This window comes from Rhinolophus sinicus, linkage group LG11, assembly GCF_036562045.2.
Source record: "Rhinolophus sinicus isolate RSC01 linkage group LG11, ASM3656204v1, whole genome shotgun sequence".
Lineage (NCBI taxonomy): Eukaryota > Metazoa > Chordata > Mammalia > Chiroptera > Rhinolophidae > Rhinolophus > Rhinolophus sinicus.
In genome coordinates, this window is record NC_133760.1 from 71,393,279 (window position 1) to 71,416,325 (window position 23,047).

General features: G+C 38.8%; 1 protein-coding gene across 2 annotated transcripts in view; it reads left to right on the top strand.

The window, feature by feature from the left end:
- The first annotated feature begins 5,643 nt into the window (after positions 1 to 5,643).
- The window catches only part of CADPS2 (calcium dependent secretion activator 2), a 471,665-nt gene continuing 454,261 nt past the window's right edge, over positions 5,644 to 23,047 (top strand). For both annotated transcript variants that reach the window (XM_074315663.1, XM_074315664.1), the window contains exon 1: positions 5,644 to 6,191. In XM_074315663.1, the coding sequence (XP_074171764.1) occupies positions 5,853 to 6,191 (339 nt within the window). In that variant the 5' untranslated portion in view covers positions 5,644 to 5,852. The remainder of the gene's footprint in view (positions 6,192 to 23,047) is intronic.

The following is a 23,047-nucleotide window of genomic DNA, read 5'->3' on the forward strand; positions in this document are numbered from 1 at the left end:
ATTTTTTTGAGCATTATTGTTGAAATGGTGCCATTTTTTACATTAGTAGAATTCTTACCTCTTAAGTGAGACATTGGTTAAATTCCTAGTCAATTATGCACTCAGAAAAAAGTGTCATAGTATAGTGCTTAATATAGAACAGGCACTCAATAAATTTTGTTGACTGGCAGAAAATGTATTTAACAAATTCAACATAAGTGCAAAAAACTGTGAAAACTACATGGAATAAAAAGCTCTATTTATTGCTTTATCCGCTTATGAACACCATTCCTAGATTTTATCCATTCCCACAAAATGTTAACATAGTTCGCGTTTCTATTAACATTAAAAACACAAACATCCTCTTCTAGGCTAAATTCTTGCTTCTCTAGAAGACTATAATGATCATCACATACATTTTACATCTTGAATTAATACAAGACTTTTCTTGTGACATTTTAAGCACACAGATTACAGGATAGCTTCTACTGTTTTTTTCCTCACTGTGCTTCACAACCAACTCAAATTTAGTTCCTCCAAATTTCTCAGAAAATGAAAAAATTAAAGAACAGAACAGTAATTAATCAGTAATGAATGGTCACAGATTGAATAGGAACAGAAGGAAAGTAGCTTCTCATTGTGGGGTCAACCTTATCAAGATTATGAAATCTTTGAGATCTTAATAAAACACTGTGACACATATTTGGGAGTTTCTTTAGTCTGGTTGTTTCAAGGCAAATAATTTAGAAATACAAATTCTAAATTATATAAAACCCAATAATTAAATGCATAGAAGTATTTACTAATTTATGATTTGTTTCTACAGTTTTATGGTTAAAAGTGAGCTCAATAATACAGCAATTATAATAACAATAAAATACTTGGAGTTTACTGACAATTTACTCTATACTAGATAGTCTTTCAGTGCTTTGCATGTATTATTTTTTTAATCTTCACAACAACCCTTTGACTATATGGGGTGTGTGTGTGTGTGTGTGTGTGTGTGTGTGTGTGTGTGTGTTTCTTGTGTGTATATGTGTGTATACCAGTGTGGAATATTCATTTACTGGTCAATTTGTGCTGATCACCTGCGTATATTTTCACTCATTACCTGTAAAAAGTGAGGTCCTTAAACAATTCTCTGCTAGAACTCAAATTCTAACTCGAGAGGAGCAAAAGAAAAAGCTAAGCAAAAGAAGGAAAGGAATTTAACTGTAGTTACCAGGAGGATTATTGCCTCATAAGATATAAATAGTCATCTCAAAGTTTCAAAATTTTGTTGCTTTTATCTTACTCCTTTTATTAGATGCGTACTCCTTTTATTAGCTGTGTTTGTGACTTGACAGTTTTCCCATACATATTTGCAAAACTGGTCCTTCCGTTTGACCTGAAAAGATTATTTTCTCTGTTGTAATATAATTTTAGCTATAACTATACTACAAAAGACAGACTGCCCACTTCCAAAACAGGTATGGAATATTTTGTGAATTTTGTCTCTATTACCACAAGAGCATATATTACCACAGTTTCTTATTTTTCTCATGTCTGTTTCATATGCATCTCCTCAAGGACAAACTTTTATTGTTTTTATCTACTCAGAATACTGCATAGCCTAGAGTGGGTGCCCAAACAATGTCTATTGAATGAAAGAATAATTTCATCTGTGACTTGAAAGAGTTAATACCTTCCTTTCTGGTCAAATGCACAAATCAATTCTCAACCAGAAAACAGACCACCTATAGCTATTCAGGTCACACACCTGTTTTCTTAACTATCATTGCCAAAACACATTTATATGCTATTTTATTACTGTGCATTCATCTTTTTCTAGCATTAGAGGTGTTTCATTAAAAAGCAGTATAACTTCCATTTGTTTTTATTTGTTTTTATGCTCATCTTCACAAAAGTAAAATTGAATCATTGAGTAAATTCAAGTGTATTTCATGTATATGAAATGGTACAAGCCAATAACAGTCTTACATTGGACATCATTTATTCAATTATCCCAGAGCATTAACAGATGTTATAATTACCTGAAATGTTAATATTTAAGGCCGAAATTTATTAAGAACATTAGTGTATGCACAAAATTGAAAATTTTATTAGAAATTATTAGGGCATAATTAATTTTTAATGACCAATTCTTCTATTCAGATTCCTTTTCTTCCATCCATCCCTTAATTGGAGGATAGGCAGGAAGGGACCCGTAGTTGACCCTCTTCTTATTCTGAACACAGGATCTCTGGACCTTATCATCTATATTTGTAGCTTCAACTACCACCAACATGCTGGTAATTAGGCAGGAATTCCCGCCAGTTCTCAGGAATTTTTTTCACTTTCCCGTTCCCGAATCCTGAGATATAAACTGTTTTCTGTTCTTCACGATGAATCGTTTCCACAAAGTGATGGCCGATACTACCAACCACCTGGGTTCAAGGAGCTGATTTTCCTGATTTCCCGACCAACTTTTCTTGGGATTTGGGAACAGAAAAGAGGAAAAAAATCCTGAGAACGGGTGGGAATTCCCGCCCAGAAACCCTACTGATGATCCCCTTATCCAGATTTAAGTAACACACTTGTGTTTCCAACGGAGTTTAGGATCTCTCTGATAGGCTCCTCAAAACTTGATGTTTCGCCAAACCTACTTGTCTACTTGAAGTCTGTATTTCCTCTATTACCAGTCAAGTTATCCTATCCTGGGAATCATATTCTATCCTTGACCCTCTTCCTTAGCTTCTCATATATATTCTACTAATTCCTTTGTCCATCTCTTAAGTTTTCCTTCTCCCTTTGTTTCCCATCTGAAATTCAAGCCCTCATTGTTTCTCTCCCAGATTTCCTTAGTAATCTCTTGGTATCTTGCCTCTGGTTTCACTGCCCTTACATTGCTCCAGATTTACTCTTAAGAGGTACAGTTCACTCTATGTCTTATCTTAAACCTTTATGTGTACCCCATTTTCTTCAGGATATGGTTTAAATTCCAAAGCATGCCACATAAGGCCATGAAAATGTGCCCGCTGCCCTGCTCAATGCTGAATTTGCCTCTGCCTGTTCTCTAATCTCATCTTCCCAATCTTCTTATGTATCCTGCACTTCAGGTATGCCAGTTTACTTGCAGTTGTCCAAATGCGGCGAGCAATTTCATGCCTTTGCAAATGTAGTTCCTCCTACATGTAAGTACACATGTAGTAAGTGTACTTACCCCAAAAGGTCTGAATTATTTTTCAAGATACATGTCAAGCATCCTGGAAGCCTTCCCTTACTCTATCCTGAATGAAGTATTTTTTTCTCTGTATTACCATTATCTCCTGGTTTATTAGAACGACTATCAGATTGCAATACCAATGTTTATTTTCTGTTTTTTTTAAATAAGTGTTTTTCTCATTTGTCATTCTTTAACCTGTATACTTTTTAAGGTCAGATACTGCATCTTGTCCTTCTAGGTATACCCAGCATAGTTTTTACATATGTTAGTTTCTCAACTAATCTATGTTTAATTAATGAAATCCTTAAACATTCTCTTTGTTGTTTTTTGGATATTTCTTTAATTTCTATTCTTTAAACCACTTTCATCTTCATAGAGAAAACTCTGTATATGTCTTATTCTAAAAATTATTAGATGTCTTCCAGTGGAATCCCCAAGGCTTGGAAAATCTTTAGTGTGATAACCATATTTATTTAATAGGAAGAGAATAATAAACTATCATACCAAATAGAACTAATTAATTAATAAAGGAAACTGAAAAATATACCTTTCCTGGGCAACAAAAGAAAGGGCAATAAAGCTATTATATTTAATTTGTACTTCTATGTTCCCAGGAATTAAATTATTTTAGTTTAATAAACATCATCCAACTGCCAAGGAATAGGAAATCTCAAAAACTGGTGTATTTAAAGACAATGTTTCATTTTTGGCAAGGTACACAATAAATGACAAGCGTATTCACTTAACTCATAATGTCTCTGCTTATATACATAGCACTTTATAATTTGCAAAGTTTGTAAATGTGCTTATCTAATAAGTCACCAAAGTAACCTGTTGAGACAGGTGATGATGATGATCTTATCTGCATGCTTTGTACCCATAGGGCCCTAAGTTCTTTACATATATTATCTCATTTATTTTCAGTTCCGTTATACAGATAAAAAACCTGAGACTTAGGGAATCTTCTTTTCTACAGAACTAACAACTAATGGAACAAGAATTCAACGTAGTGAGTCCTTTCTAGTTCCAAATAGTGCCTTTTTCTATTACAATTTGTCTAATTATGTCAACATTGAATACATGAGGTCAGTCATGCCTTCAGTAAACACCTTTTATCACTGTGGGCACCCCCTTAAAAATTGATACATTGACAAGAAGGAGTAAATACCTTGTCGTCTTTTTACCCCATCTAGGGAGAACATCAGTAAATGCAGAAGGAAAGCCTGTCTCTTGTTTACCTAACTGTGAAAGTAGCGTGAAAAAAGCTGAAACTGCTATTCGGCCGTGGGTGAGACGAGCTCTGAGCCAGTTTTCTCTGCGTGGCGATGATACTTCGACTGAGCTTTATCACCTCGCTGCCAGCTTGACCACTGCACACTGCCTTGGGTTGGATGCAGTTTTCCCTATTTCTCCCTGTTCAGATTAAGAACATCAGGAACAAAACCACAGAAAGAAACTCCTAGGTGGTGCCGGCATTGGGAGTGAGAAATCTGCACAGATAAGACAGGCTTCGGGTGCAGCTACTAGACGCCCACTTGAGGTAAGACCCAATAGTGACCATCTGCTGTGTGCTCCAGTGCGCCGCGAGCTCGTCCGAACGCTTCACAGGGCTGGACACCCGGCGTGCACTCAAATATTTGCTGAATAAATGTCTACACTACCCAACCTGCCCTGAGACAACCGCATTCCAATCCAGAAAAGAATCGAACTATATATGAGCTGAATCAGTGTGCCACTTCGCAAATACAAAATCTATCTTGCACAAGCGTTTACAGGAATAAATCAATTAAAAAGAGAGCCTCGCGCGTCTTGTTTCTTGTTTTTCTTTTCAAGAACGTTCCCCTGACTTTTGTAATTCGGACTTCACCATGAGTGTCAAACAGAAGCAGCGCGGAGCTAGAGACTTTTCAAAGTCTCTTCCCAACGTTATTTGGAGGTGAACGGCTCCAGCCCCGCTTTTCCACGCTGGGGTTGAACCCTGGGTATCAGGTTCGGGTCCAAAAGCGTTTCTGGCGGCTTCCCTCACCTGGGGAGAAGTAGGGGGAACTCTCGCGCCCCCTGTTCGCCCGCACCTCGGGGAGCTTGCGAGAGAAAGAGGGTGAAGGGTGAGGTCACGACAGTCCATGCAACCCCGGGTGGGCGCTCACAGAGTCTGTCCGCTCAGCTGCTCCCCTCTGTAGCAAACTGCACTCCCCGGCACCCGGGCACCCAGACACCTGGGCCAGGCAGTGGCGGCGGCGCGCGCACGCGCACTCCGCGGCCCCGCGCCCGCTCCTCAACATTCCATTCCACGTGTTGCTTGTCGTAGGCGCCACAGGTTCCCCACCTGCGCCCGGGCGCTCGAGCCGTTGGGCCCCCGCCCTCGGGCGTTCAGGACCACGGGGTTAGCGCGCCCCAGGCGGGCCTGATTGATTCACCCGGCGCTCGGGCTCACCCCCAGCGCTAACTCCGCCTATTTCATCCCGGCGGCTCCCTCTCTCCGGGTCCACCTCCCGGCTCCTGCCCGCCCATTTCGCCCTGGTGGTAGAAAACACTCCTGGGTCTAACTCGACGTGTCCGGAAAGCCCTGGCCAGTTTCCCTTTCGTTCTGCCTTAGACCCGCGGGCGCAGCCGCCGGTGGTGAGGCGCCTGGGGGCCGCGGGCCGGTCTGCCGGGCGGTCCGAGCACAATGCTGGACCCATCCTCCAGCGAAGAGGAGTCGGACGAGGGACTGGAAGAGGAGAGCCGCGATGTGCTGGTGGCGGCCGGCGGCTCGCAGCGAGCGCCACCAGCCCCGGCTCGGGAAGGGCGGCGGGAAGCGCAGGGGCGCGCGGGCGTCGGCGGCGCGGCCAGACCCGGGAGCCCGAGCCCCTCGGTGCACAGTGAGGGTCGAGACGAGCCCGAACGGCAGCTGGACGAGGAGCAGGAGCGGAGGATCCGACTGCAGCTCTACGTCTTCGTGGTGAGATGCATCGCGTACCCCTTCAACGCCAAGCAGCCCACGGACATGGCCCGGAGGCAGCAGAAGGTGAGTTGAGCGCCAAGACCGGGCGCCTCCTGCCGCCACTTGTTCCTCCCCGGGGTTTTCTTCTGGCCGATCTCTGGGATACCTACCTGCCCCACTGTCCGGCTCAACGCAGGACGCTGTATTTTTGCTAGTATTTGAGGACAGGGGAACCTTTGGGGCGGGGGGCAGGACGGTTCCTTAGCCCGTGGGTATCGGGTTGCAGCCGACGCGTCTTTGCCCCCCGGGCTTGGCAGAAGCTGTCAACCTGGCATCCGTGAGACTGAGACCGACCTGGCAGCTCTGGCGCTGCGGAGGGGCACCCGGAGGGCTCGGTTCTGGCCGGGTTAGAACGCAACTCCCATCAACTTTAATTTCTAACGGCAGTGGCGCTTCCTCTCCACCCAGCCCAGATGGAGCTGGGCTTTGCCTCGGCTCTGAATGCGTGTGTAGCTAGGCGAAGCAGGTGGGTCGGGATACTTCTGTTGTCTAGAGGGAACTCTGCATTAGAGCGAAGGGGCAGAAATGTTCCTTGGTGAATAAACAAGTAAGACTTACAAGTTTCCTGTACTGCTTTATAACTAGGACATCAGATCTAAACACTGCGGAAGGGGTGCAGCTCTGTACAGATGCTGTGAGTTAGTAATACCTGGTCCGGGCAGGCCCCATGAAACACATTATTGATCAAAAATAAAAGCTTGGTACATAACCACTTCATAACGAATGCTTTCCCCTTCTCCTTTCCTCCTGAGGAGGTAAGGAGTTTGTTTCAGGCGAGATGTCTCCAACTTTAGTTTTAAAACAAGACCCCAGGGGTCTAATGTTCTGTAGCAGACAAAACTAATGATTCAGATTGCCCTAACTGGGTGTTTTCCACAGAAACCGTCTAGGAAATCTCTCTAATAGAATGCTGAACTTGGAAGGTTCAGTAGAAATATGCAACAGTCCCTAAATTTGGGACAAGATGTGGAAACGCAGAGAGATTGTAATTTGCCCAAGGCGTACCTAGATGCACAGGTATTTATTAGTTTTCTGAAGTATTGAGTGAGGCATCTCTTAGAAATTTGGAGCGCTTTTGAATTGAATTTTGAAACTCTACAGTTAAGAGTAAAAGCAGGCTGCCCACCACCCTCCTACCCCCATCTACCCATCCTCTTACAACAGGCCTAAACTAAGTAGCTACTTGGAATCATTTTCTGGCAGCTTAGAGGATGGTTCTTGACAGCTGGTGGCTAATTACACAGATCCTTCAAGTACCTGACCCTCTAGGTAATTCAGTTGCTGGAAAGACATTGGGATCCTCTCGGCAGATCCCTTGTTTTGGAGGAGAGAAATATGTCAGAATAGTATTCCCTAATCCCAAACCAACTGGCATGATTGAAGACATTTCCCAGGTCAGTTTTGAGTGCTCTGTGGAATTTTTTGAGCCTTCTGTCCAGAAAGTGAGTACCATACTTTCTAATCTGTAGCTTTCATTGAGTTGCATTGCGATTACCCATTATCTCTTCTCAAGTCTGTTAGTCAAGTGACTGAATTTCACTAGTCATTCTTAAGTGTAACTTTTGACATATATGTTGTGGTATGTGCTCATATAAAGTTTATGAATATCATCCAGCCTTCAATTTTTTTTCACTCATTGCATTTAAGATTATTTTTAGTGCATGAAAGTCTTAAAAACAATGTATGGCTAAATTAAGATGCCGTTCCTTTTTGGCAAATTGTCCTTGAAGATGCTTTTACAAAAAGTCACTGATAGCTGCTTTATACTGTGCATACTTGTTGCATTTTTTTTTTTGTTCAAATTGTGCAGATCCTCTGACTCCTCCTGTTTATATACAGGCATACCTCAGAGATACTGCAGGTTTGGTTCCAGACCAGGGCAGTAAAACTGGTCATAATCTTTTCACTGATAGAGGGTCTTGCCTTCAATTTGTAAAAACAAAACAAAAAAACCTGCGGCATCTGTGAAGCCCAATAAGGCGCAGTGCAATAAAACATTCTGTAGAATGTTCCTCCAGAAACTGAATTGGCAAGCAGGTATATTCACAATACTACTGAGACTATTGTTATGACCTGAATTCAGGCATTACCAAAAATAATTCAAAACTACAAAACAAACCAGTGCATATGTTCTGTGCAAAAATATTTAGAATGCTTGGAAATTTCTGTTTTCTAAATGTTGAGAGCATTGAGTGCTTTCAGATTAACTTTTGTGAATGTTTATTTTTTATTAAAGGGGGGCCAAAAACAACCTAACATTTCCCTTGTTCAAACTTATTCAAAAGGCCCCACACTTTTTTTTTTTTCATTTTTGTTTTTATTTAACATGCTGCTTGCTAAGGGGAGCTGGTGCAATTCTTGGCAGTCAGGTTTCCTCCTAGGACAAAGCGAAAGGGGAGTTTAACTATATTCTTGTGAATTTGATGCATAAGCCAATAACTGATGCCCAAAACTTTGTCTGGAATGATACAGTTGGGTTATATAAAAGAAATAACAGGATAATTGCAAAATCACAATCCATTGTATATTTTTATTCTGTGTCTTCAGGTAGTCAGACATCTAATAAAAGGATGTTAATAGTTTAAACTGTTGTAATTGCTGTGCATATTGCTGCTTGTTCACTTCTCCTAACTTTGAGAATTTAGAAACTCAGAAATTGAGATCTTTATTTTAGAAGTGAAGAAAATCACAGAGTGGTAAGAACCATACGCTGTGAGTGAAAGCTCTCTTACTGTTAGGACTGGTGAGCTTCTGTGAGGAGCTGCAGTATTTTTATCACTTAGCTAAAATGGCCCACAAAGCTAGTAAGGGGGTTGTATCCATGCATTACTTGGGCAAGCTTAATAGCAATAAACTCACAGTTGACTGAAACGTGTCTTTGATTTTAGCTGGATAATTTCAACTCAGAATGATAAGACAGGTAGAGAGAGAGAAATATGCAGGAGGAGAGATCTAGCTCTGGTTAGAAAGCCCCTTGCTGCAGCTCCTGCTTTGGGCACCAATGCCTCACTAACCCAGCAGGATTCCAGGCTGACACAGTCCCTGAATCAAAGGGATGTGTTGTTAGAAGCTAGAGAAAGAAGGAAGACATCCCACTTATCAGGACCATTTCAGTGAGTGTCTCAAACAAATCCTAAAGAAAATGGATAGAAACTGCCTTGAGAACCAAAAGGGAGGACTGAGCACCTCAGCAGGAGAGAAAGAGATAAAGAGAAGGGAGAGGGGCAGGCAATTCTACCCATAGAAATAAAAGCCCTCAGACAATGTAAACAGAGGCCTTTCCCCCTCTTGGGATTGGTCCGCTCCACATCTTGGAGTGTATCTGCCTTTGCTAATAACTTCTTACTACCTGTACCTGCACAAAAATACACTGTCTCTCAACTAAATTCTTTCCCTTGAGAAGACAGAGCCAAGGAAGATACCATCACAACCCAGTAACCGGAGGAATAGCAGTTTATACCAGTTAGGCTTTCTGACTACTGCCTTTACAGAAACTTGGGGGATGTGGTCCTGACACTGACAGAGCTCCATACTACCAGGTGGTCATATTACCTCAGCGTACATACCAGGGGTGCGCAGTGGCAACCTGACCTAAGCTGTGAGTAGTGCGTATGGCTCTGATGCTTATTTACACCTCAGTTACCTTTGGGCACCATCACGGGGCTAACGGCAGTAAGCATGAACTTGGATGATTCTGCATCATTGGTTAAAGGTGGGATCAGTGCTGAAACGAGAAAACAATGACATAGATAAAGCAAATCAGTTATTAGTAAAGGCGATTGGTTGGTCGAACCTTTGGAAAATATTGAAACCCTGGAGGAAAAAGTAATAAAAGGGATCTATGGTAGTTAGAAGGAAGGGAGAATGTGACAAACATAATGACCACCACAGAAGAGGTTAAGTACATTCACTCTCATAGACACAGATTCACAGACTGCGAGTCTCAATTTCTGACTTCCGGGTGCGCATAACTTAAAGTGCTGGTGGTTTTGGTTAGCCCGGAGGTTTCTAGTTAGTAGCTGCTCTAACCATTATTGTGGCTCTACTCATTATTTTTGTTTTTATTAAAGTCAGACGTTGAGAAGGAGCCAACTATTAATTTTTTAAACTAGAATTAATAAAGGAATTAAAAATATTAAAATGGTACCTAATAACTTTCCATGAGTCATATACCCTTTTTTTTTGTTTCTATGTGTATTGCCACTGTAATCACCCTAAATTGTGCCTTATTAAACATTTTTATATAATCCCATCATGTTGCATAATTTTTCTCATTAATTCTAAGTTTGAATAATGTATACAAATAATACTGTGAAATTGCAGATGGTGGGGAAGTAAGCGTCTTAGGTAAAACTGGTCAGGACGAGAGCATTGAGGGGAAATCGTATTGGGTAAAATAAGCAGTTCTTTCCTACGACTGTCACATCTGAATGTTATACTACGATGAGGGGCCACTTTTACCCATCTCTGGAAATGGTAGTTCTCTCTGTATGTGTGATACATGTATGATTTTCTGACTGCTTAGGTGATCCCCCTCTCCCAACCTCAGGGAGAGAGCCAATTTTGTTTAAAAATTAGTTACCGACTTACAAAGTCTGAGAATCACTTTTGCTGGAAGTCATTGAGCCTTAGTGCTTCTGTGCCCCATCTTTGGGGCCTGAGATACAAATGTGCCCTGATATGTTCTCAGCACAGTGCACGGTGTATGAGAACTTGGTGAAGGTCTGGATTCATTGAAGTGTCAGACTGAGTCCGTCTGAAAGAATTAGTGAGGTGTAGGATGGAGGAAAGATAATACAAAGGCACAAGAATTCTTCTGCTTTACTGTGGAAACAAGTGTTCCGAAACGTGTTGAGACCCCCAGGACTCACTGCACCCTCTAAAGGCAGCTATGAAAATGCTAATACCCTTTGGTGTACAGCTAATGACTGCAGACTGGCACTTTCCCGCTACCAAACCCAAGGAAGAGGCGGTGTAGGAGCCCCACAGTCTGCCTTGCTTGCTGGGTTCCAACACATCTGCTAATAGTCAGAAAAGCCGGCCTTTGAGCCTCTTCACTTTGGTATGGTATGGTGCAGATACGGAAGGGATGGGTTGTGCTGTGTTTGCTTTTTGTTTTGTTTCAGGTGTACAAAACAATGTAATGGACATTTATACCCCTCACAAAGTGATAACCCCCCTCCCCCAATCTACTATTCCTCTGACATCGTATATAGCTGTTGCAATTCCACTGACTATTCCCTGCGCTGTATTCCATATCCTGTGACTGTATATATACTATATTAAATTATAGTTGACATTCAGTATTTTTCTGCTTCAGCTTCAGGTATACATTGCAGTGGTCAGGCATCTACACTGTCCATGAAGTAGTCTCCCTAATAAGACAAGTACCCATCTGATACCCTACAAAATCTTTACATTATTGGTGATATTCCCCAAACTGTATCCCTGTGGCAATCTTGTCGTTACCAATTTGTGCTTTCTAATCCCCTCACCTTCTCCCTCATCCCCATCCCCCTCCCATCTAGCAACCCTCAGTTTTTTCTCTATATTTCTGAGATGTTTCTGATTATTTTTGCTCATTTATTCTATTTTTTAGATTCCACATATAAGTGAGATCATATGGTATTTGTCTTTCTCCATCTGACTTATTTCAGTTAGCATAATGTTCTCTAGGTCCGTCCATATCATTGCAAATGGTAAGATTTCATTCTTCTTTGTGGCTGAGTAATACTCCATTGTATAAAAGTACCACAGTTTCTTAATCCAGTCATCTACTGATGGGCATTTCGGTTGTTTCTGTGCCTTGGCTATTGTGAATTGAGTTGCAGTAAACATAGGGATGCATATATTTTTTCGAATTAGCATTTTGGATTTCTCTGAATGGACACCTAACAGTGCAATTGCTGAGTCATAAGGTATTATAGTTCCATTTTCAGTTTGCTTGCTTCTTTTAACAATAGGGAATACACTTGTCCTGTGGGGAGTGAGCTGGAAACACACATAAAAATAAAACCTCCGACTGGAGTTAAACAGGAGCTCAGAAAAATGTTTGTTGCTTCAATTGATTCATCTAATCCTCCACAGGCTATGTGGAGACCACAGCACTTAATTTGGTGGAATGAGTTGTGCTAATGAGAACTGAAACGGATTAAGTGATATTGGCATTGGCTGCTTTCTTTCAAAAATCAGCTGTAATTTTAATATATGACAGCTTATGCAGTGAAATAAAATATTGTAATTGTGTGGTTTTCTTCTGAATTTTTTTTTTTTCTGTTCATGGAAACAGCCCCCTTCATTTGTACACTCACAAAAACTAGCACAGTTTGTGAGGCCATTGAAAACCTCCAAAACTAAAGAAAGCCCATTGCCAGATTATGAAACAGGCCTTCTGAATGGAAAATCCTACCCGTTATTTGCTAGTGAGGCAGGCTTCTTTTGAGTTATTGTGTTACTTTATATGCATTTTAAATTAGACCTTTTCTTTGCAAAGGAAGAGGTGGGCTGCATAGTCATGTGTTACTGTTATTTCACTTTTTAGGCTAGAAAAGAACTAATGATGGTAAATAGTGGATGTATCATTGGAACAGATGACACCTTCCATAGAGTTTTAAGAATATTCAAGAATCAAATTATGAAACTGTCTCAAATCTGTAACATTTTATTTTATGATCTTTGTATTTAAGTCACCTAAAGATTTTGAGATGATTTCTTAAAAAACCAAGAACACTGGAGATTCTTGTATTCTCAGCTGCATATTAGAATCACCTTGGGGAACTTTTAAAAATCCTATTACCCATGTTATACCTTGGACTAATTAAATCAATCTCTGGGTAGTCTTAAAGCTTCCCAGGTGTTTCTAATGTACAACCAAGGTTGAGAGCCAGTGCTCTGGAGGGAAGCTACAGGGAGATAGCTTATTTACACCTGCTAGGTGAAAGTATTTGCAATAATGATTGAGATTACTGAGGAATTAAACGAGTATTCCATATTAAAGAAAAGGCGATAAGGATGCTCTAAGTAAGGAACAACAAAACACATGTAAATAATATTCTAGGAACCACAAGAGACCCTGAATAACCACAGCAATCTTGAGAAAGAAGAACAAAGTTGGAGGTATCACGCTGCCTGATATCAAACTATACTATAAGGCTTTGGTAATCAAAACAGCATGGTACTGGTGTAAAAACAGACACATGGATCAATGGAACAAAAGAGAGCCCAGAAATAAACCCATGCCTATGTGGTCAATTAATCTATGATAAAGGAGCAAGATTATACAATGGTTTAAAAGCAGTCTCTTCAATAAATGGTGTTGGGAAAACTACATGCAATAAGAAATTAGAGCTCTTACACCATATACAAGAATAAACTCAAAATGGATTGAAGACTTAAATATAAGACTAGAAACCATCAAACTAAAAGAAAACAGAGGCAGTAAACTTTGACACTGCTGTAAATATTTTTTCAGATATATCTCAGCAAGGGAAATGAAACTAAAAAGATTACATACATCAAACTAAAAAGATTTTGCAAAGCAAAGAAAACCAACAAAATGGAAAGACAGCATACCAAATGGGAGAAGATATTCACCAATGATACATCCTATAAGGGGTTAAAATCCACAAAATATAAAGAACTCATACAACTTAACACCCCCCAAAAAAATCCAATTAAAAAATAGGCAGAGGACCCGAATAGACATTTCTCAAAGGAGAACATACAAATGGCCAATAGACACAAAAAGATGCTCAATATCACTAATCGTCAAAGAAATGCATATGAAAACCACAATGGGACATCACCTCACACCTGTCAGCCATTTCCTCTTGGTGTCAGGATGGCTATCATTAATGAATCAACTAACAAGTATTGGTAAGGATGCAGAGAAAAGGGAACCCTTGTGTTCTGTTGGTGGAATTGCAAATTAGTGCACCTACTTATGGAAAACAGTATGGAGGCTCCTCAAAAAATTAAATAGAACTACCTTATGACCTAGCAGTTCCACTTCTGGGTATTTATCAGAAGAAACCCAAAACACTAATTCAAAAAGATATATGCAATCCTGTGTTCATTGTGGCATTATTTATAATAACCAAGATATGGAAGCAACCTAAGTGTCCTTCGATAGATGATTAAAGAAGATGTGGTATACACATACAATGGAATTTTACTCAGCTATAAAAAAGAATGAAATCTTAACCATTTGCGACAACATGAATGGACTTAGAGGGTCTCATATGAAGTGAAATAAGTCAGAGAAAGACAAGTACCATATATTTCACTTATATGTGGAATCTAAAAACAAACAAACAAAATGAAGAAACAAAATAAACTCCTAGAAACAGAAAACATATTTGTGGTTGCCAGATGGGAACGGAGGTTGGGAGGATGGGTGAAAAAGAGGAGGGGATTAAGAAGTACAAACTGGTAGTTACAAAGAGTCATGGGATATAAAGTACAGTACACGGAATATAGTCAATTATATGGTAATAAGTATGTATGGTGCCAGGTGAGTATAGACTTATGAGGGGAAATCACTTCATGAGTTACATAAATGTCTAACTACTAAGTTGTACACCTGAAACGAACATAATACTGTCAACTGTAATTGAAAAGTAAAAAAAAATAATAATTGAAAAAATAGTCCTCATGGAATCAATACAGTGAGAGACCAGTGCATATTTAGGCGTTTAAAAGGTCTTTAATTAGGTGACATGCTGGCAGCAATGAAATTACATTGGCAATTGTGTGATTCATAAAACTACATTAGCAACAGAAAATACAGGATGCCCGAGTAAACCTGAGTTTTGTTTTGCATTCCAACGTGAACTGGGAGGGAGGACATAGTGAAATCTCTAAGTTGAAATTGACTCTAAATAATGCCCAACTGAAACATAAATTTCACAGAGGTCTTCCAAGTCCATTAGGGGGCAGAATGTTTTCTGTGTAAACAGTAGTAATGCTTGTAGGTTTTTCAAAAAGTAAACTTAGCAGATATTCTCAAGTAATTGTCTTAAGTGAAGTAATTAAAACAATTTAAACAAGCACTTGTAAGAGTGTATCTACACGTAAGAGTGTTTTGATATTTTTCTGCTGTTTCCAAAATTCTAGCAGGTGAACAGGAAGGAAAGCCTCCATTTTCCTCAAACTGTGTGAATAGGTTAAGTTGTCGGTTTGCAGTTGGGAGCCTTCGACTTTGTAGAGCATCACTCATGCTGTGCTTTGCTTCTTGAAACTTGATTGTATCACTTTGTACACTTTACGTTTTGAATATTTTTATAACCAATTTAGTGATGAATTTTTACAGTGCAGATGTTACTGGGGCAGAGGGTATGAACAGTTTAAAGCTGTCTTTGCCAGTCTGATACCTAAGATGGTATTTAATTTGCTCCTTTCTGATTGCGTGCAAGGATGAATGTGTATACGTGTATGATCTAATATCCTTTTCCCATTTTCCCATTGAGATTTTGGGTTTACTTACCAATGTGATCCTTTATCAATATGATAAGGATAGGATTCCTTCGTGGAGGGTGTTTCTATAGTCTGCCTTTCATTTTGTTTTTAGGTAGATTTTGATTGATCTTAAAAACTGATTTCTCATTTATGCTCTTTGGCAATTAATTTCCCTGGAAATTAAACTTTGAAACAGGAGTTGACTTTACTTTTATCTCCCAAATAGCCAAGCAATTCTTGCCATCTAATTTTTGATTAAGCTGTACTTTCATTACTAAGCTGCAAGGCCAAATTGTTCATATTCTTTTCTTTATTAGTTCACTGGTCCAATATTTGAGCCACTATTATGTGAGTTGAGCACTGTGCAATATTTTGGGAATATAGTAGAGAAGAGAAAAAGCAGAAATCTTCTCATGGGCTAATGTTCAATAACATACGTAATGTGTATATGTATTTCCCTTTGTATATGTTTCTGGGTTACCTATTCTAGTTCACTAATCTAGTTCTTTTTTGTTGCTATTACCATCTAATTTTGATTTTATCATATATCTTAACATGTGATGGAGTTAGTCCCCATTTTTGTGTCAAGGATTCCTTTAATCATTCTTTGCTCTCTTCTCCCATTTAAAAAAGATCGCACCAATATAACGGCGAGGAAATCACTCTTTGGCTTCAGAGGGCCTGGGCTTCATTCTTTTCTAGTTTTCATTCATTTATTCACATCTCTGGGACCAGGCTTTTTCATTTGTAATGGAGATAATGACCTTATAGAATTCTAGATTAAATGAGATGATGCATGTAAAGTACTTAGTGTGTGCCCAGTAGATGGTCATATATTTTTTGGTCAATTTAATTAAGACTGTTTGGGAAATGATTCTTTTTCACTCTATTCAGCCGTCTAGGAACATAGCATATCTCTTCATGGAGTCAAGCCTCTTATGTCTTTGTGATGTTTGTAGTTTTCATTATATAGACTCCTTGCATTTATTATCAGTTTTCATTATATAGACTCCTTGCATTTATTATCAGGGTTATTTTAAGTGTTTTATAATTTTTGTTATTGTGACTTTTTCTGTTGTCTCCTCATGACAAATGAGAAACTCATTTATGTTCTAACTGGTCATATTACACTGATTGTTTTAGTAATTAGCACCTGATCCTTCTAGATTTTCTAGGTCGGTGGTGGAATCATCTGCTGATAGTGATGATTTCTGTCTGGTACTCTCCTGTAGCTGCACCTCTTCTGTTTCACACATGAATGGACTTGTAAGAATGTCCAGAACAGTGTCTGTGCCTGCAATACCTTTGCCTTGCTCCAGGCTTGACTGGGGATGCTTTTGGTATTCCACTCGTGAATATTGTTGGTTAGTATTTTAGTACAGATATTCTTTATTGTTTAGATAATTCTGTTTTTATTACATTAAGAGGATAAAAAAATATCAGGAATGTTCGAATGTTATGAAATTACATGATTACCTAGTTTTATTTTACTGCTCTGACAGATTACTAGGTTTCCTAATAAACCATATTTGCATTTCTAGAGTAATTCTTAACTGATTGTGGCTGTTTTTTATACACCTTTGATTTTGAATTCCCTACACTTTTAATTTTTTATTTTTGTGCTTGTATTCATGAGAGAAAGACTTATCATTTAGGGGCTGTCATTGTCATGGGTTGGATTTTAAGTAGTAGTGTTAAGTAAGAAACATTTTAACATTATTCGTGCTCTAGAATAGTTATTTTTTAAAGTATGTAAAGTATCTGACACTTGGAGTTTTGAAAGACTTCACTTATGAAATTTACGTCCAGAACCTGTCTTAGGTTTTTTCCTTTCTTTAATCGATTAGATTTTCTCTTTATGCTAGATTCCAAAAATTATATAATTCAGAAAATTTGCCATTTCTAGATTTTCTGGTATAAATGTAGAGTTTGAACATTTTCTCATGTTGTCTTAACTATCCTTTATGTTTGTTTTAGGTCTTATTTCAGATTTTATCCTCCCTTTAAAATATTCACTAGATTTCCTAGATACTCTTGTTTTTACAAATAAAGCTGTTAACTATAAATAGTTTCATAAATCAATAGTTTGTTTTTCTTCGTTTCCTTTAGTTTTTTTTTTTTTTTTTTTTTTTAAGGGTTCCTGGGTAGGAGAGGCATAAGGAAGTAGTCTCTTTCATCCGGCTTCTTAATTAGGATGCTTTTTCTGCTTTGTAATAAAAAAAATGAAAGTGTACAAAGCTATGAATTTGCCTCTAGATACAGTTTGGCATCTGTCTGTATGTTTCCTTATGAAATTGATTTTTATTTTTTGCTAAACTGTTATGTCAGATTTCATTTTTCCCTTGAACCAGTATTTCATAGTTAATCAGAAGAGTAATTTAAAAATTTAACTCCTCTAAACTCCTCTAAATAAACATCTATATAAACATACATCTGTGTATGTATGTATGTGTATAAACACATTTTGGGGCTGTTTTCTATTGAGGAAAATTAATCAACAATTTTTGCCTAGTCTTTTATAAGGGTTTGAAATATTTTATTAGTCATCGTGCATATGATGTTTAATCTCATTGTTTTCCTTTTGTTCAATGTTTGTTTCCTTAGCTTTTTGTTATGTCTTTGCTCCATGGCGTTTCAGCCCCTTCACCCTGGCGCCTGGGACAGGTAGAAGGACATGATAGAAGTTTTCCTTGGCTTCCTCACCCCTGTGCTTACTGTTTTAATTCACCAGGCAGAGCACAGTTTGAAGAGGCCACGTCTACAATTTTCTTCATGGATTATGAACTTAGTGAACATTCCTCTGGAAAGTGGGTTTTTCATTTTACATTTAGTCTGCTGTGTTACCTTTAAAATATTTTTATGGGTCTGCATGAATACTTTTTATTGGAAGGTGGGAAAAATTAAATTCTGCCATGAAAGCTGTATTCTTATTATTTTAGCAAATTTAGGGAAATATATTCCAAATCTTATTTAAAGAGATGAGGATCTTATTTTAAATTGGTTCTCTAGAAAAACATGTAAAACTCAAAATATTGCTTTAGCCAAAAAGGCTTACAAAGTGCTGAATATCATCAGGAACCACTCTAGCCTACATTTGTGAAGCTCTGGAATTTTTTTAACCGGGGGATTGTATATATTCTCAAACAATGGTAAAGTAGGGAGAGTAAGATAAAGCACATTTCTGGTTCTCTCTTCCTTGCTTCAACTAGGGCCATTTTGCTTTTACATGTTAGAACAGTACACCCCTAAAATGACAGAAGGAGGGGAGGACAAAGTAACAAGATAATTATGAAACATTGAAGTTATATGATTCAAGTATACAATCCCGTAAGAATTTCCATATGGTTCGATCACCATATCCTAGAGTCCTAGGCTTTAGACTTCACTTTTCCCTTCCCTTTTATTCCTTTACAAATATTTAAGTGGTAAGTGATACGAGTATAGACTATTTAATCCAACATAGATCTTGCCATAATAAGCTGAAACCTAACACGTGAGATACTAAATTTGTGGTCCTTTAAATAAGTAGGGATCCAAAGGACATTTTTTTCTTTTTTTGTTTGGAGCTCAGGAGAGAGATGTGGGTACAAGAAGTGCACTTGGGAATTGTCATGAGGATTGTAATTGAGGCCATGGGCTTGAATGATGTGACTGGAGGAAACAGAAGCCAGCAAAGAGAAGGTTTTTAACGACTTTGTCTCAAAGAACTTCAGGATTTAAAAGACAGAAGAGAAGATGGAGATGGCAAAGAAAATAGAGAAGGAACAGCCAGGTATATAAGAAAGCTGGTCTATGTCACAGAAACTAACGGAAGAGCTTTAAAAAAAGGTAATAGGAAACAATGTCAAGTGCTAGTGAGAGGTCAAGTAAGATGGGGATTGAAAATGTTAATTGGATTTAGCAATATGACTGCCCTAGCAACTCATTTTAGGTTTAATTTTTAACCCACTTTTTCCATATGTTGGTATTTCTAAACTGTATTTTTTATGTTGAATTCAGGCTCCTGGGGTATGGATGGAAGTGATGTGTGCAAACCCGATGGGCTGTTCCTTGAAAGGGGAGGAACACGTCCTCCCAGGTCCCTTTCCCCTTCCCACTGGCTGGGATATCACTGCCAGTGTGGCAGTAGTTAGAGTACCCATTCAGATGAAGAATGGTTGCTACTTGTTGAAGACAGCACAGCAGCACACTTGAAGGAGATGGGGGCCCTGATAGCTTTGCAGAGATGGGCTGCCACATCAGCTCAGATTTTTAAGTGAGAGAAATGAACTTCTGTCATGTTTATGCTAACTTTAAGTTAACTGATTTTATTTTAGTTATAGTAGGTCTGTTATATCCATATCCTATCAACAATTATCTTTGTATTTTAAGTAATATACTCACCCCTTTATTTCTCCATCCTTTGACTATAGACCTCGTACTCTTCCTGCTGTTAGTGTTAATTACTTGATATTCATTTCCGCTTCTTCTTTCTTGAACCTAGCTTTCCAGACCTAGCTTCCCTTGCAGCTAAGGGTGGCCAGGTGACATGAGATGTGTATGAGACAGGAGACAGTCATCTTGAGACTATGAGGGGAAATACTGAAGGGAATTTCAGAGGTGTTGGCTGGGTCAGACACACTTGATTCTGAAAACATTGCTAACAGCACCTGCATCCAGACTTTTTTCTGTGAGGAAAATATCTTCCTAAGGTTGCTAATTTATGTTCTGTAAGAATCATTAAGATCTCTGTATTTTGTTAAGTAGTTGATTCTAGAAATTGAAAACTAATTAATGCAGTTTACATTATCAAGAATATTTTTCACTGCAAAACCTCATAGTATGCTTGATTGCATTTCTTATAAAACTCTATGTTTTTTCCTTGGAGTCTTTCTTGTTTTTTCTTCTCTACCCATTTCTCTCCTTTCATTGCCTCCTTAAGTAGTTCCAAATTATAAACTAGTGGTTCTCAATGGGGACAGTAATACCCCCTAGCAGACATTTAAAAAACTGGGATGTTTTTGGTTTTCTCAGTGATTGGGGAGCTGCTACTAGTATTTAGTAGAGGTCCAGGGATTCTAGAAATCATGAATTGCATGATGCATTGTCCTTCATTCAAATGGCATTTGAATGACCTATTAGACATTTATGTAGGTAAAGCTGGTTTATAATTTTTTGAGTCACGTGGGTTTAATATGTAGTGATTTTTTTCCAGAAATACAACCCATAGGTCAATTGAAGGGATATCGAACTTTATTTTGTTAGGCACATTCCTGAGAATTGCTTACCATTTTGAAAATAACGTCACAAACAGTGATGATGCTTATGATATTCGTGTTACCAATATAGGATCCTTGTGTCAGCCTTCATTTTCAGTTGTCACATTGTCCTTGATTTTATGGATATATACAAAACTGTTTAGTCCTTATTTCAAAATGTCAAAAATAATGAATGGTGTTGACAGTGTTCATGCCTAACGTCCTTAAATTCAGACTCCTTCATTACGTAAGTGGGTGTATGTATCTAGTTTATCTTCTAGACCAGCTACGCCTAAGCATTGATGACATACCAAGATACATGTTATTTCACTTTACTTTATTTCTAACCCAGTTAGGATCATATATTTATTTATACTTTTGAAGACATCTGTGCAGATTATATACTCTAGCTATAAATTTCATTTCTGCATAGCAAAAAGGTTATTATTTTTCTGTTTTCTCTTTAAAGGAGGACTTATCAGTTAGGGCCCAGTGGAAAATAGCTGTCACACTCCAAGGGGCAATTCACAAATTACAAAGTGGCAGGCAGGTTTATGGGAACCAATGAGGGATGGTGAAACATTTACTAGTCAGCTGCAGAGGGCATCGCTTACTACCCTTAGGCCTCCAGGGGCAAAAGGAGCAAACTCTGTCCTGAGCTGGGCGGGAACTGAAGCTGTGGGAGAAAGGCTGTCTGGGAGGCTGAGGTCCCCAGGTGAAGAATCGAGTCAGTGACAAACTGCATGGTGGGGAGGGAGCTTGGGGAATAAATCTCTCTTCATTGTCTTTCTTCCCGTGCTCTGATTTCATGCCGATACTTCCCCAAACGGGAAACCCAAAGAGAGGCTGAAGAGCAAAAATTCTTGGCTATTGTGGTTGGTTAGCCTCTCTAGACACAGAGCAGGGTAGACAGTAGGAGAAAAGGGATCTGGAGGGCAATGGGAGAATGCCCAGCATGTGGGATGTTGTGCCTGGTAAGGTTTGAGAATCACTATTCCAAAGGATAGCACTAATCCATTTTACACTTTTCCCCGAGGTATTTCCCTCCTGTAGCCTTCCCTGCTTAGTCTGGACCTGGGTTTGGACAGCCTGCTGAGAGTTGCTCGTCTCTCAGTTCTTCTGAATTGGAGACACTGTTTTCCTATTCCTTCATTTTGTTTGAACCTTTTCACACGTACCTGTGTGTGAGAAATCTTCTCAATGCATGCAAGTCTAAAACTTGCTTTTCGTGGAGGAATTGGATGGGCATAGAAGTCTGGGTGGAAATCATTCTCCCTGAGAACTTTGAAGGCATTATTCCAGCATCTTCTAGCTTCCGGTGTTGCTAATGAAAATTTGAAGTCTGGTTTCATTTTTAAAATTCCCACTTTTTTTTTTCCATTCTCAAATGCTTTTATGTGCATTTATGTGTCTTTAGGGGGTTCTAAAATGCTACAAATAATCCCTTTGGCTTTAAAAGAATTTGTTGTGCTAGAGATTTGTTTGCATTGAATCTGGCTGTAGGAGCATGTCTTTCAACTCTTGGAAATTCTTGTTTTTTGTGAACTTGCAATGGAAGACTGGGTAGTAAAGGGTGGTGTTTGTTTTTCTTTAGGGTGACACAGTTCCGTGAAAGCATCCGGCTGTTTTTATTAGAACACTCATAAATCTCAGAATGTTCCATTTGGAAGAACTTTCTAATCACACTCTCCATATTGTCGTTAATAAGCAAGTCTTTTCTCTTCGCCTGTCTCTTAGCTTTACTTTAGGTGCACAAAGTAATATAAAGTTTGCTTAGGTGAATCACAGAACATTATCATGGTGTATTCATATTATTCCCTATTATTCTGTATTCAAAATATTCCCTATTTTTCTTCTGTTTAATTTTCTATATGAGTTGGTAGTTTTATCTTGGACTGTCTTGTATATTCATAGAGCTGTAAAATAGAATAAGGCCCAGAGGTTTTGAAATGACCTTGATATGATGAAATATGAACAGCTGGCTGGAGAAAGGAATTTCAAAAGAAAGTTTTGCTCATTCATTCAGCCTTATATTTTTGCCTAGAGGCATGAACCAATGTTGGGTATAGGTGTAATATGATTTTAAATCCACTTGTTTATGACATAAGTTGTTTGAATCCACTTGTTTATGACAAAGGGGGTGGAAGGGGAGTTGCTTTGATATAAATATGATGTAAGTAGTGCCAG